At 53.3% G+C, this 13495-nt stretch overlaps 1 protein-coding gene across 2 annotated transcripts; it reads right to left on the bottom strand.

Moving 5' to 3' along the window:
* Positions 1–2233: 2233 nt before the first annotated feature.
* Positions 2234–11858, bottom strand: LAX1 (lymphocyte transmembrane adaptor 1). Of its 2 annotated transcripts, XM_058669043.1 has the most exons (6): positions 11646–11858; positions 11160–11329; positions 6846–6955; positions 6393–6503; positions 5796–5875; positions 2234–4082 (listed from the first exon to the last, which is right to left on the bottom strand). In XM_058669043.1, the coding sequence occupies exons 2-6, from the start codon at positions 11246–11248 to the stop codon at positions 3201–3203; spliced, it is 1272 nt and encodes a 423-aa protein (XP_058525026.1). In that variant the 5' UTR covers positions 11249–11329; positions 11646–11858; the 3' UTR covers positions 2234–3200. The 2 variants fall into 2 exon arrangements, with proteins under 2 accessions (XP_058525026.1, XP_058525027.1); XM_058669044.1 differs by lacking the exon at positions 11160–11329 and having other exon boundaries at positions 11646–11671.
* Between the last annotated feature and the right edge of the window lie 1637 nt (positions 11859–13495).

Below are 13495 nucleotides of genomic sequence, written 5' to 3'. Positions count from 1 at the left end.
GGCCCAACCTTCTGGGAGTGACCCCGGCTGACATCATCTGGCTCAGATAAAGGTCACTTCTTTTCTCGCAAGTGGCTCCTTGGCGACGTTTTTAGCACTAATCATTCATTTTTTTTTTTTGAAGACTTATTTTATTTATATTGCAAAGTCAGATATACATGGAGTAGAGACAGAGAGGAAAATCTTCCGTCCGATGTTTCACTCCCCAAGTGACCGCAACGGCCCATGCTGTGCCAATCCGAAGTCAGGAGCCAGGAACTTCTTCCAAGTCTCCCACGCGGGTACAGGGTCCCAAGGCTTTGGGCCGTCCTCAATTGCTTTCCCAGGCCTAAATTTTCATTTTCATTTTTTATTTGAAAGGTAGACAAGATGGAGGGCCGCAAGCAGGGAGCTGGATGAGAAGTGGGGCTGCCGGGATTAGAATCAGCGCCTATATGGGTTCCCAGCACGTTCAAGGCGAGGACTTCAGCTGCTAGGATTCGGCGCTCAGCCCAATCATTAATTTAAAAAAACAAAAAAGATTTTATTTATCTTTATTGGACAGGTAGATTTTACGGAGAGAAGGAGAGGCAGAGAGAAAGATCTTCCATCCACTGATTCACTCCCCAAATGGCCACAATGGCTGAGCAGTTTGAATGCCCAGGAGCTTTTTCCAGGTATCCTATGTTTGTGCAGAGTTCCAAAGACTTGGGCCAATCTTTGCTGTTTTCTCAGGCCGCAAGCAGGGAGCTGGTTTAGAAATGAAACAGCAGGAACATGAACTGGTGTTCATATGGGATCCTGGCACTTGGAGGTGGAGGGTTAGCCAATTGAGCCATCGCATGGGGTGTGGGGATTAATCATTCATTTGTATTACTTCAGTTGTTTCAACTTCGCCTTCTTCCTCCCCCACTTTTTTCTTTTTTTTAATTTCAAAGTCAACTATAGAGAGGAGAGACAGAGAGAGGAAGATCTTCCACCTGCTGGTTCACTTCCCAGAAGGCTGCAGTGGCCAGAGCTGGGCTGATCTAAAGCCAGGAGCCAGGAGCCTCTTTCAGGTCTCCTATGTGCTTTGGGCCATGCTCTACTACTTTCTCAAACCACAAGCAGGGAGCTAGATGGGAAGTGGAGCAGCCAGGACCTGCACAGTAGCTCATGTGGGATGTTGGCACCACAGGTGGAGGCCTAACTCGCAACACCGCAGTGCTGCCCCCTCGTTCCCCTCCCCCGCTCTGTGATTAGCTCCGTTTGGCATGTTCTCTATGCCTCCCTTTTCTTTTCTGTTTTTCCTGCCCTGGCTGTAGAACAGGCCATTTCTCCAAGGAGCTCTGGTTCCTTCTCTTGGAGAAAAGTATTTAGAAACCATGATTGGTGCTTGGGTGTTCTTGCTCCTGGGTGCTCTCAGCACTAGGAAGCAGGTCTGAGTATGGACATACACATGTATTGTTTATCTCTGTATTTGTGTATATATGTGCATATAGATTATCTATAAAGATGAATTCACACCGTCTCCAACTCTCTTAAAATTGCATTTTCATTTTTTATTTGAAAGGTGGAGAGACAAAGTGGAAGAAACAGAAAGGGGAAGATTTTCCCATTGCTGGTTCAGCTCCCAGCCGGTAACAGGCAGGTGCTCGGACCAGCAGAGCCAGTAACGTGGACACAAAGAGGGTCCGAGGATGAAGCACCAACAGGAGACCAGTGATGGTGGAAGTCTCTCTGAAGCCTTCCTTTATTACTCCTTTTATACTCTTTCCCCCAAGCCCACTAACCAAACAATAGGATGCCAATGAGTTCCATTAGACCAGGTGCTTTTAGCTGCAAGCCCATTTCCTGTTAGTGCTCAGCTTAATGAGTGCTGATCAACTCCTTAGCCCACAACAGGCAGGGGCTGGGCTAGGCTGAAGTCAGGAATCTAGGCGCAGGGCCCCAGGTGCTGGAGCCGCCTCACAGGAAGCTGGGTGGGCGGTGGAAGAGCTGCCACTCAAACCAGGCATTTTGAGAAAGGGTGGGGCTAACTCAGTGATGTTTGAGCTCCTAGGGTGGAGTCCTGCCCCTTGAAGTCAGCACCATGGGGTTCTTGGTAGGCTTTCTTATTTTGCTGTTTTGTATATTTCTGAAAGCGAGGAATCTGTCTCTCCCTATCTCCCACAGATTTACTTACTGATTCAGCCTTAGGGCATATGTGATTTTATAACTGTTAACTCCTACCACAGCGAGACTCAAATTTGCCAACTGGAGTGTAGTGTTGGCGCCCAGCTCTTTGCCACTGTACCTTACGCAAGTCAAAACATTGTTTTCCAAAGTTCATTTGGTTAGCTCCTTCTTCCCTAAGCAAAGTTCACATCACACCGGTGACACAGTAATACAGTTAGATTGATTTGTCACAACCCACCATCCTGGGTGCCCCGAGAGCCTGGCTAGCTTGTTAAAAGCCTGCACGCATGCAATTCTTTGTTTGACTAATGCACAAGTTGGCTCATCTGCCAGCAGCCCCTTTGCAGTCACTGCCCCCCTTCCCCTTAGCCTGGCCAGCACTGTCTCCTTTCTTTTCCTGTAGTCTTCCTTTTCCGAAATATCGCTTAATTGCAATCAGACCAGATACAATCTGGCTCCCATCACCTGTGTGAACCAATTCTTTGTTCCTTGTAATTGCTGGGTGTGGATGGACCCCTGGGGTGGGTATCCAGCTCACCCATTTACCTGGTGAAGGACACCTGAGTTAGTTCTGCTTTTTGGCAATTATGAGCAAAACTGCTAGAAACAGTCATGCTTAGGTTTTTGAGGGAGCCCAGGTTTTCAATTCACTTGGAGCAGTTTCTAGGTATAGAACTGGGGGGAGGGAAGGGTGGCAGTCAGGTGTGTGCTTCTGACAAGCTGCCAGACACCAAAGTGGTTGTGGAGGCCCTGCAGTTCCCCCAGACATCCAGGGGCCTTCCTCTTGCATCTGCCTACCATCCTGTTTCTGCCACGTAACTGGCCCACTCACTCCTCTCCCTTCTCCCTCCCTTCTGGCTCACAAAATTATCCTAGTCTTTCTCAGGCCCACTGCTCACTTAGAGGGCCCTCCCATTCGTTCTTCGTTTCCCAGCAGTCCTGGAAGGTAGCCGTGCCAACTGCCTTGGGTTGGTATGGAGACACTGGCTTCCTGCTCGGGCTGTCCCAGAGCCCTGGTGCTGGGCCGCTGCTTTGTAGAAGAACCTATGGAATCTGCTCAAGTACTAGGGTGGTCCAGGGTCTTCCTGAGGCTCTTCAGTGGCTGCGAAGCTGGCAGGACAGATCCTGTCGTGAGACCTTCCTATTGGATAACTGGCTCTTAATTCAGCAGGCCACTGCTCCACATGCCCGCCTCCCAGGTGGACAACGAGCACATTTTCATAGTCATCCGACTCTTCGCTGGAGGTCTCCTCCTGCTTCAGCTGGCTGTTGTCACTCTGCACTGGTAGCTGGAAGGCCACCAAATCTCCAGCTGCTAGCAGCCGCTGTGGGAGAGATTGGCTGTGGGTCTCTGGGCCAACTGTCCTGTCTGCTGTGTGGTCAGGACTTGGGGATGTCACTTCTCCCCCAGCCTGCTGCTGGCTTCCATCGGGTTCCACCGGGGTCACATTTCCATGCTCTCTGCAGCACTGCAGGACCCCCCAGGGCTGCTCCTGCCTGGCCCCAGGGTCCAGGCCTGTCATGTTGACATAGTCATCAGAGGCCTGGGACGAGTCCTCCCCATCGCTGAGCGCATCATTGCTGCTTGCAGTGCCTGGGTACCAAAGGGTGCTATAGTCGCTGGCACACTCACAACCCTGCTGTCGCTCCTCAGGGAACTCCAGCCTCTGGGTGCTAGGATTAATGAAGAGGCTTCCAAGGGAGCTGGTGACAAGAGCTGGAGACTCAGCCACTGCGTCGGTGGTGGGGACGTTGACGTAATCGTTGGAGTCCTCTGATGAGGTGCTCACGTGGCGCCCGGGGGCTTGGACGTTGATGTAGTGTACAGAAGGAGCCCGGTTACTGCACACCTGGGACATGGGGGCGTTGTCATAGATACCCACAGCGTACCCCAAGGCAGGAACGTGGACTTCATGCCCCTGGTGGGTGCTGCTTACTTGGGAAGGCTGCGAGGAAGAAGAGAAATGAGATGATGGGAGGAAGTAGAGAAGAGGATGGGCTGTCTGCTCCTCCCTGCGCGGCACTGCCATGCAGTCCCCACGTCAGAGTAAAACCACCCCTCGTACCATGTACCTGCTAGATGCTCAGTCCCAGGGAGACGTGAGTGTGGGGGCTGAATTTAAGGAAAGCAACTGGCTCTGGGGTGTGGTGTGCATGTCTGTGGGAGGGGAGGAGTCTGTTGTAGATGGGTTGAGGCTGGCCCCGGCAGAGCATTTTGGGAGCAAGCATGGCAGGCAGTAAGAGGCTGGCAGTCAGCACCCCACACTCTGTCCCCTGACTTCCTTGTTCTTTGGCTCCCTAGCTTGTAAGAGGATTACTGTGGCATCCACTCAGCATTCTGTGCTGAACCAATGGAGTCCTGAGAACAAGCACTAAGTATAGTTCCTGGGACCCAGAACCACTCAACAAGGGGCTCTGTGACACAGGCCCCCTGACAGTTGCCCCTGAAGGGTGCTGCTTGGATGTTTCCAGAATGTCTGGGTTTTCAAGAAAACCTGGACATCTAGACCCTCCATATGAAATGTCCTCACTTTGCAATGTCTGTCCCTCCAACATCACAGAGTCCAAGCTCGTTAGGGACATGAGGGCTGTAAATGCCCTGGGACTAGCAGGGACACTGGGGGTTCCTGTTTTCTTAGTCTCTGGGACTCACTCTGCTGGGAAGTGTTGAAGACAGGAGTGGGAGGAGAAGGAGGTAACAGAGCTGCCGTGCAGTCCTGGAGCTTCTGCAGAGGGTGACCAGACACACAGGGACCAATTTGTTTAGCAAAATTCTCATCTGTGACAGTGGCTGGCTCTGCAGTGTCCTGATGCCTCTGCACCCAGCTCTCGCAACCCTGGGCTCCTCTCTGACAGGTGCCGTTAGAACCAGAGGATGACCAGATCCTGGGGCTGTTGTTGTTCATCTGTCAGCTCCAGCCCCATGATCTCAAAAACAGCTCCACCCTTCTCCCGAGGGCTGAATGTGTCCTCAGGTTCCAGCGTTGCAAGCTCCATGCGCAGGTGTAGCCTCTGGGCGGTAGGGCAGGGGCAGGGGAGGGACCTTGCAGAGCCTGTGCTCTGGGGTGGTGGATCAAGGGTCCCGGTGAAAGGCTGAACTTAGTCTGCTCCTCTCTCTTGTCCATGCAATGCCTTCCTGTGTGTTCTGATGCAGCCCCTCCAGGTGGGACCTGGCAGCCTCCATGACCGTGAGTCAACTACACTTCTGTCCATGACCCATGACCCTGTCTGTGGAAGCAGTACTTCTACTGCAGGGAGTAGCTGAAATCATTCAATGTGGACCTCAGAGGGTGGGCTTCTGGCACCAGCATTGTGGTCAGAGCGCGTGTGCACTTTCCCGAGGTGGAAGTTGGGAAGGCCGCAGCACCACTTGGATCACGTCTTTGTTAAACCCCATCCACTCTTGTCAGCCATAACATCATGTGCTGGTGTCCCAGGCCTCTCTTAACCTCCCAAGCGCTTGCTCCTGTTGGCTCAAGCCTCTCCCTCTGCACAGGAAGGAGGCCCAGGCTCTTAGGAATGGGGTTGCAGGCAAACGCCATCTTTCTGTTGGGAATACAGATGCTGAAAACCTCTGACTCTTTCCCCTTCCCTCCCCTGCTTGTGCTCTGCCCATCCCTAAAGGATCACTTGACACCTGCCCATCACTTGACACTCACCGCAGGCCCAGGGGGTTCTAAGTTTCTGGAGAGGAGGCTCTCGGTGTTGAAGATCCGGATGCTGCTGACCTGGGGTCTCCCTGGAAGAACCGAAAACAAATCCTGGAGACAGCTGGCCAGGTTTAGGAACACCTGGCCCAAGCAAGCCCCACTGCCTGGCTTTACTGGGTAGGCATGGTCCCTGGTGTTCTGTGTCAGAGCCTGGGGGAGCTTGTACTTGGAGACTCAGGGTGCTGGAGCACTCTGGTGGTGGCAAGGGGGTGGCTTAGAGGCTGGAAAGAAAGCTCCAGCACAGGGCCCCCACCCCTCCCCAGGCCTCCCCCAAGGCCTGCACTCTCACAGCGTTCCTCTGCTACTATTATGCCTTCAAAGAAGAACCGAAGCCCCAGCCCCGGCCGCCCTCGGCACCTTTCTTGGGCCCTGAGGATTCTGTCACTGGAGTCATTCACGCTCATTCTGTGCATTGGGAAAAGGGCGGTGAGGCAGAGGATGCAGGGTGGGGGAGGCCTGGAAGTTTCTGGGAGGTGACAGGTGCATTCTGGATGCAGACACTGGGACAGCCTGAACTCCAGGGATGAGAATGAAGCAAGAACCTACCCAGGTCCTCCTGCCTTGGAGGTAAGAGGTCGTAGATGTTTTTGGCACGCTGTCTAGGCCGAGGCAGGGTCAGCGAGGGCATGCCAGTGACACGCAGGTAGGGGACTTGCCCTGCAAGGCAAGGAGAGGGGTGCGTATGCATGTGGTAGAGGCGCTGGACTGCAACCATGCAGAGGTTCTCCCACCTCTCCTCAGGTGTCCATTTCCGTTTGAGCGGAATGAGCAGGACACTTGTGGACGGAGGCTGGATGAGGTAGGGCAGTGCTTGTCTTTGTGAACTCGGACCAGCTGGGCCTTGGCAGCAAAGCCCTTAGCTGTGTGTGTCAGGAATAGCCCAGCGCTCTCCAGGGCCCCGCGGGGTCAGTGATCCCCCAGGGAAATGAATGGGGTCCTGAGGGCCAGACGGGGTCATGCATACCCCTGGACCTCAGCCGGGATGAATAGGGGACTCACGTTGCTTCCTTTTGTTCCACGTCCACAGGATGCAGGCGACAGTGACAACCAGCAGGAGAGCCAGGAGTCCCGCAAAGACCAAAATGATGCCGCCACTCTGGTCCCTGTCTCTAGAAGCAAAACCACACACCACACGCTCCAGCCACGGTGGGGTGCGCTGGGGTGGAAAAGTCACTTGTTCTCTTCTGGAGCTGGAGCCCAAGGACTTGCGAGGGACAGAGCAGGGAGGGGAGGCCCAGGAGTGTGATGGAGGTCATTAGAGACACCGCATGGACAGCGACACAGCCCAGAGAGGAGGGGACTATCTCTTTTGAATGCTGACCTGATTTACATGTGGAATTCAGTATTTACAACAGTCTTATCTGTGTGTGTGTGTGTGTGTGTGTGTGTGTGTGTGTGTGTGTGTCCTGAGGAACATGAGATTTTTGACTCAGAAAGAAAAAAAGTCAGGGGCAGGTGTTGTGTCACGGCACATTGAGCCGCAGCTTGAACCACTGCGTGTAACCCTGGTCCCCGCTAATGTGCACCTGGGAGGCATCTGGTGATGGCTCAGGTGCTTGCGCCCTGTCACTCCTGTGGGAGACCCAGATGGAGTTTCAGGCTCCAGGCTTCCACTTGGTACGTGATGGCACTTGGGGGGTGAAATGGCAAGTAGAAGATCTGTCTTTCTTATTTTCTGTCTTTCAAGTAGATGAAAGTAAACATTAATAAGATAATAAAGGAAAAGGAACACATCCCCGATGACAGGGCGGGAAGGTGCGTCAAGGTCTGTTGGTTCCAAAGGTCATACTCGCTCCACCCTAGCCTCTTCTCCCAGTCTGTGCATGTGCCCCGGCTCCCTGTTCTGGGCCTCCTGACTTGCTGGGAGGAGAGGATTACTCAACTGCCCAAGCAGGGAGTGGCTCCGTGACAGAGTCCAGCTTGCATGAACTTGAGCAACTCCCACAGCACTCATGTGTGGAGCTGGTCTCCAAGCAACGCTCAACTGCCATGTGGAAGGGAGCCAAGGCATGATTCTCCTGGCAGGGTGGGCATTGCTGCTCTGCTCGGCCAGGATACGAGCTGTGTCCAGCTGACTGCAACCCCAGGCGGCTACAAGGATGCTGCAGGAAGCAACATGCTCAAGTGGCAACAGGAGACTGTGACTGACCTGCCAGCCCCAAACCCGGACACCTCTTTGAGTTCTGAGTTTGTTTATCTGACTTCTTGTTGAACATTTCCTCAAAGCTGTCCAGAGAACATGTCACCCCCCACGGACTCCTGCCCTCCCCCCCCCCCCCCCCCCGAAAGCCTGCTCCAGCACTGATGTGTGTTATCAGCCAGGTGTTGTGCTGAAGACCTTGAGGCTCCTATTGATCCCTGTTCCCCTTTCACGGGCCACCTCCAGGCACCCAGTGGGTCCTGTCTGCCTTTGCCTGGGCACCTGCACCACCCCACCCCTCTCTTGTCCTCTACAGCCAACTCTGTTGTCCTTGGGCAGGACTCATGCAGCCACCCCCTCCTCCACAGCAGTTCTCTCTGTTTTCACGCTCAGCTGTAGCACGCTGGTGTCACCCGTGAGCAGGGGTGATCATGCTACAGAGTGAGTCAGAAATCCATCCTCTCTCTGCCAGTAACAGCTTCCCGTCACATTCGGGCCGCTGACAATCGTCCAACCAGTGAGGGCTTCGCAGGCCCCGGTGAGCCCCCCACTGCCTGCTTCCCGGCCTCCTTTCTCATCTCTTTGCCTCTGACTTTGAATGCTTGCAAGCACAGCCATGTTTCTGCCCTACCTTCCCCTGCACCCACCTAGCTGTCTGTGAGGCCCAGTCCCTCATCTCCTGCAGGTCTGTTCTGATCTGCCACCACCTCTGTCTTCCCTGGGTACACTTGTGGCTTTTGATCTGCTCTGTTTTTCTTCATAGCATTTTCAGGTGCTTGATGGTATAGTACACAGTTTCCTAGACACCTGTGCATCGTCTAACTCTCTGTCCGTCCTGTTCACCTGGTGCCTTACCCAGTACCTGGTACATAGCACGGGTCTGTTTAATGAGTGAGCGAATGAATTAACAAATCAGAAACAGTTTTGGAACAGTACAGCCAATATGGAACACCGGGTAAAGATTCTTCAAAACATTAAAAACAGGGATGGGTGGTGTGACACGGTGGGTAAGTGGCCTCCTGGCATCCCCACATCCCAGATTGCCCAGGTTTAACCCCACTTTCATTTACAGTGTAGTCCAGGAAGCTGCCAATCCTGGAAGGCAGGCAATGGCTTTAGTACTTGGCTCCCTGCCCCCAAGTGGAAAACCTGAATGGAGTTTCAGGCTCCTGGCTTAGGGGCCTTGCCCAACCCTGACTGTGGCAGGCATTTGGAAAGTGAATTGGCAGATGAAAGCTCTTTCTGTCTCTTGGCTTTTTCAATAAAAAATTACATTAAAACTAGAACGACTGGGCCTGGCGTAATGGCTCAGCAGTTAATTCCTTACCTTGAATGCTCCAGGATCCCATATGGGTGCCAATTCTCATTCTGGCTGCTTCACTTCCCACCTACCTCCCTGCTTGTGGGCCTAGAAAAGCAGTAAAGGATGGCCCAAAGCCTTGGGACCCTGCATCCATGTGGGAGACCCAGAAGAGGCTCCTGGCTTTGGATTGGCTCAGCTCCAGTGGTTGCAGCCACTTGGAGAGTAAATCAATGATGGGAGATATTTCTTCTCTCCTCTCTATAAATCTGTTTTTCCAATAAAAATAAATAAATCTTTAAAAAAAGCTAGAATGACCATGTGCATCCACAGCCCTTCACAAGGAGAAGAAATCAAACCAGCCTACCAAAGCAACTCCTGCACACTCGTGATTGTTGCACTTCAGATCACAAGGTTGTTTTAATCTGGAATCAACCCATGAGATCCTCAGCAGATATGCGGACAAAACACACAGGGTTTCCACACAAACAACTGATCCATCTGAGCTCACAGGAGGAAGCCTCATTGTCTGGGACAACACAGATGGACCATTGGACCATGAGGATGCTACGCCCAGTAAGTCCTTCAGGCACAGAAAGGCCAGAGCGAGAGAACCCACAAGCAGTGGCAGCATCTGAGGGAGCTGAATCAAAAGAGAAGGGCATACGGGGGCTGGGGGAGGAGCTGCAGGCTCTGGCTGAAGGACACAAGACCACAGTTAGGAGGAATCCATTCTAGAGATCGACTGTACCCAGTAGTGACGACAGCTAATAGCAACACACTGTAGCCATAAAGAGAGTGAACTTCAAGCATTGCCCTCTTGAGAAAGGACGCATGTAATCTAACGCACATGCTAATGCATTGTTAAGCCATTCCACAATATATACAGTATTTCAAAGCAACATGTCAATGCACAATAAACCTCCCATGCTTCTGACAGCCTTCAGGACCTCATCAGCACCCACATCTCTGTGCAGGTGACTATGTTTGTCCCTGCAGTAACATTTGTGTCCCCTGATGACAGCCATGTTAAATTGTCTCACCAGCAGGTGTACTTCCATTGTGGTACTAAATTTGGGAGCCAGCAGTATTCCTGAAGCTGGCAACTGCTGCTGTTCCCTCTGCTGGTGGGAGTTCTGTAAGATTCTGTATCCCCAAGACACCCCTTTGTTCTGCCTGTCATTAAATTTTTCAGTTACGGTGAGTTTTTAGAATCTACAGTTACAACCTTGAGAAACTGGGCTTTTGCTTCTATTATGTTTTAATTTCTATGTTATATAGACAGAGAGAGTAGTTTGAGATGGATTTCCTACCTGCTCGTTCATTCCCGAAAAGCCTATGATAGCCAGGCTAAAGCCCGGAGCCCAGAAGCCAGCCTGGGTCTTCCACAAGGGTGACAGGGGCCCAAGTCCTGGAGCTGTCACCTGCCTCCCCCTAGGGTGCACACTGGCAGGAAGCTGGACTCCAGAGTGGAGTGGGATGTGGCTATCCCAGGTGCCTAAAAACTGATGCGCCACCTGCCCACTTCCTGTTTCTTTTTTGGGGGGGTGGGGAGGGTTTGGTGGGACCTGATGCAAGAAAGACTGAAGAGGGGGTCAGGGTGCCCCTGAGAGAAGCCGGCTCAGTGAGGCAGAGCCACCAACACTAAGCCCCCATGTAAGCACAGATTTCCCTTGTCCCCAGACTCTCTTCCCAAAATCTCCACCTGGTCTCCCAGCATTGCCCCAGAAAAAAATCCTCTGAGCCTAGAGTCGGGGGTCTCAGTGGACCCTAGCCTATTTGGTGGTGGGGGGGGAGCAGTGGATCCCCAAGGTGCATGGGGCCTTCCCAGGGGAAAGGGTTGGGGGAGCACCCACCACACCCCGTCACTCACCCTTCCTGACTTTTCGGAGCCACCTGCCGAGTGTGGGCTGCAAGTGTTCTCCCTATTGATTCTGACAGGATCGTGGTGTGGGTGCCCATGGTGCAGTGTGTCCCAGCTTCAGCCTTGTGTGCTTGCCTTGGCACCAGTCAGTGTGTCTGCCGCTCTCCTGTTCCTCCTACCTGGTGGGGTCCCAGGAGAGAAGGCAAATTGGTTTGTGCTTTGCATCTAACCACTTCTCGTTGTTGGTTTCTTAGCAGATACTGTAAGAACATATCTCCCCAACACTCCCTGACGCCCCCCTGCTTTTTTTTTTTTTTTTTTACTTCTCAGAGCCTCTTAAATCTTTGCTTCCCAAAGTCCCTCACCACAAAAGTCTCTTGGTTTTACTTCTTTCTGAAGCTTCCAACCTCTTGTTCTAGAACTTTCTTCCCTGTCCCCAACACTGCCTATCCCTTAAAGTGCCAGGCCCCCCAAAAAAGGCAAATTTGGCTATACCTTGCTGTGGCTCCCTCTCGGCGTTGGCTGTGGGGTTGTGTGATGCTCGCCTGGGTTCTGGGGCTCCCAAAGTGATGGGGGATGGCTCAGGCACAGTGGTCTTCCTCTGTCTTCTGGGGCAGACATGAGGGGCCCAGGGGCACAGGCCATGCCCAGGAGTTCCACGAGAGGCTCTGTGTGAAGCTCATCTTCCTCCAACCCTCAAAGTGTGTGAAAAAAAAAAAAAAAAACACCACTCTGTCAGAATGGAAATGGCGCGTCAGCCACAGGAAGTGGTGCCACCGACTCCGCCGACGTGCTAATGAAGGCTGGGCAGGAAACTGCGCAGCTTTGTGCCTCTCCCCACCGGCTCTGGGAGTCTGGGGGAGCTCTGTGGCCTGCGGGCCTGGGTCACTATCCCCCATTGCGGGGTTTCTGGGATACTGGGGGTTCAGCTGTTTGGTGATTGAGTGGGTGCGGGTGAGCACAGGTTTTCCAAGTGTTGAACAATCATGCTTTCTGCTTTGACAGCTTCTGCTTTGACAGCTTCTGCTTTTGGTGTTGCCCCAAGAATGGAGCTGACACTGGGTCAGCGGGGCCCCTGGAGGCTGCTGCTCCTTCCGGCCCTCGTCCTGTAGGCCGTCTTCAAGGGCCTGGCAGTGTCACCGTCCTGCTTGGCGAAGTCGGGAGGAGAGTCGGTTCCTAGTCGGTGTTTCTCCTAAAACATCCTGGGCCGTCCTGTGGGCAGGAGGAGCCCCAGGTTCGTCCAAGAAAACCACCTTGATGGATGACAGGGAAGACGACCCTCAGCATCACATGGAGGTCGTCCGCTTCTCATAGCTAGCAGCCCCTGCCCACTGGCCTCCAGGCTCACACAGGCTCTGAGGCTGCAGGCCAGCCCTGGCACAGCTGGGCTGGGGAGAGGTGGCGGAAGGGAGAGGGGACTGGCCTGGCAGGCAGCTGAGGTGGTCCCCAGCAGCTGGGTCTAAAGCTGGACCCTGGCTGGACCTTTCTTCTTCAGATCAGCCTGAAACAGGACCCTCACAAGAGCCTTCGCCCTGGTGAAGAGGGCTGGGGACCAGAGCCATGAACCCACACAGCGGGACTTGCGTGGGAGCCTGGAGCCCACAAGAGCAGCCCTGTGACCCCAGCAAAGCACGCCCCCTGCTGGAGAGCATTCCAAAGCCTCCTCTGCTTCTCTGACCAGGCCCTCTGGGGTCACACTGGCCACCTTCTCCGTGGGGCTCGACCCTTTCCTGACCTGTGTGGGAGCAGGGGGCACCTTTGTGGGGAGAGCGCTGAGGCCCCTTCCCCAGGCCCTGTCTCCACGCCCGTGTGTCTCGCTCTCGTTGCCTTCCCTTTGGTCAAAACAGGCTGCTGAAATGTTCCCCCTTGGCAGTAGGAGAAACTGGGTAGGTTTCGATGCACTGGCTTTGCTGCTTCCCTTTAACCACTTCCCGTGATTTTAGTGGCTGAATGGCACGCGCAGTTATAGCAGGGCCTTTCCGGATGCTCACGGCTAAGTGGAATTACGAATTCATCACAGCACAAAAATCTTTGAAATCCACATGCGGTCTTTTCGTAAGTTGCATTTTCCATGTATTACGAAACACTTCTTTTTGCATCAAAATTAACTTGCAGTTTCTCCTCTAAAAAAAGCAGCGTTATTTAGTTGCTTGAAAGACAATAACAGAGAAAGAGGAAGGAACAAAGAGAAATTTTCCATTCATTGTTTCACTCCTCAAATGGCTGCAGCAGCCAGGGCTGAGCCAAAGGCAGGAGCCTGGAGCTCCAGTTGGTCTCCAACATGGCTGGCAGGAGCCCAAGCACCTGAGCCATCTTCCGCAGCTTTCTGGGTGCACCAGCAGGAA

Source organism: Ochotona princeps, chromosome 10 (genome assembly GCF_030435755.1).
Source record: "Ochotona princeps isolate mOchPri1 chromosome 10, mOchPri1.hap1, whole genome shotgun sequence".
NCBI lineage: Eukaryota > Metazoa > Chordata > Mammalia > Lagomorpha > Ochotonidae > Ochotona > Ochotona princeps.
This window is presented reverse-complemented; position numbering and strand designations above follow the sequence as displayed.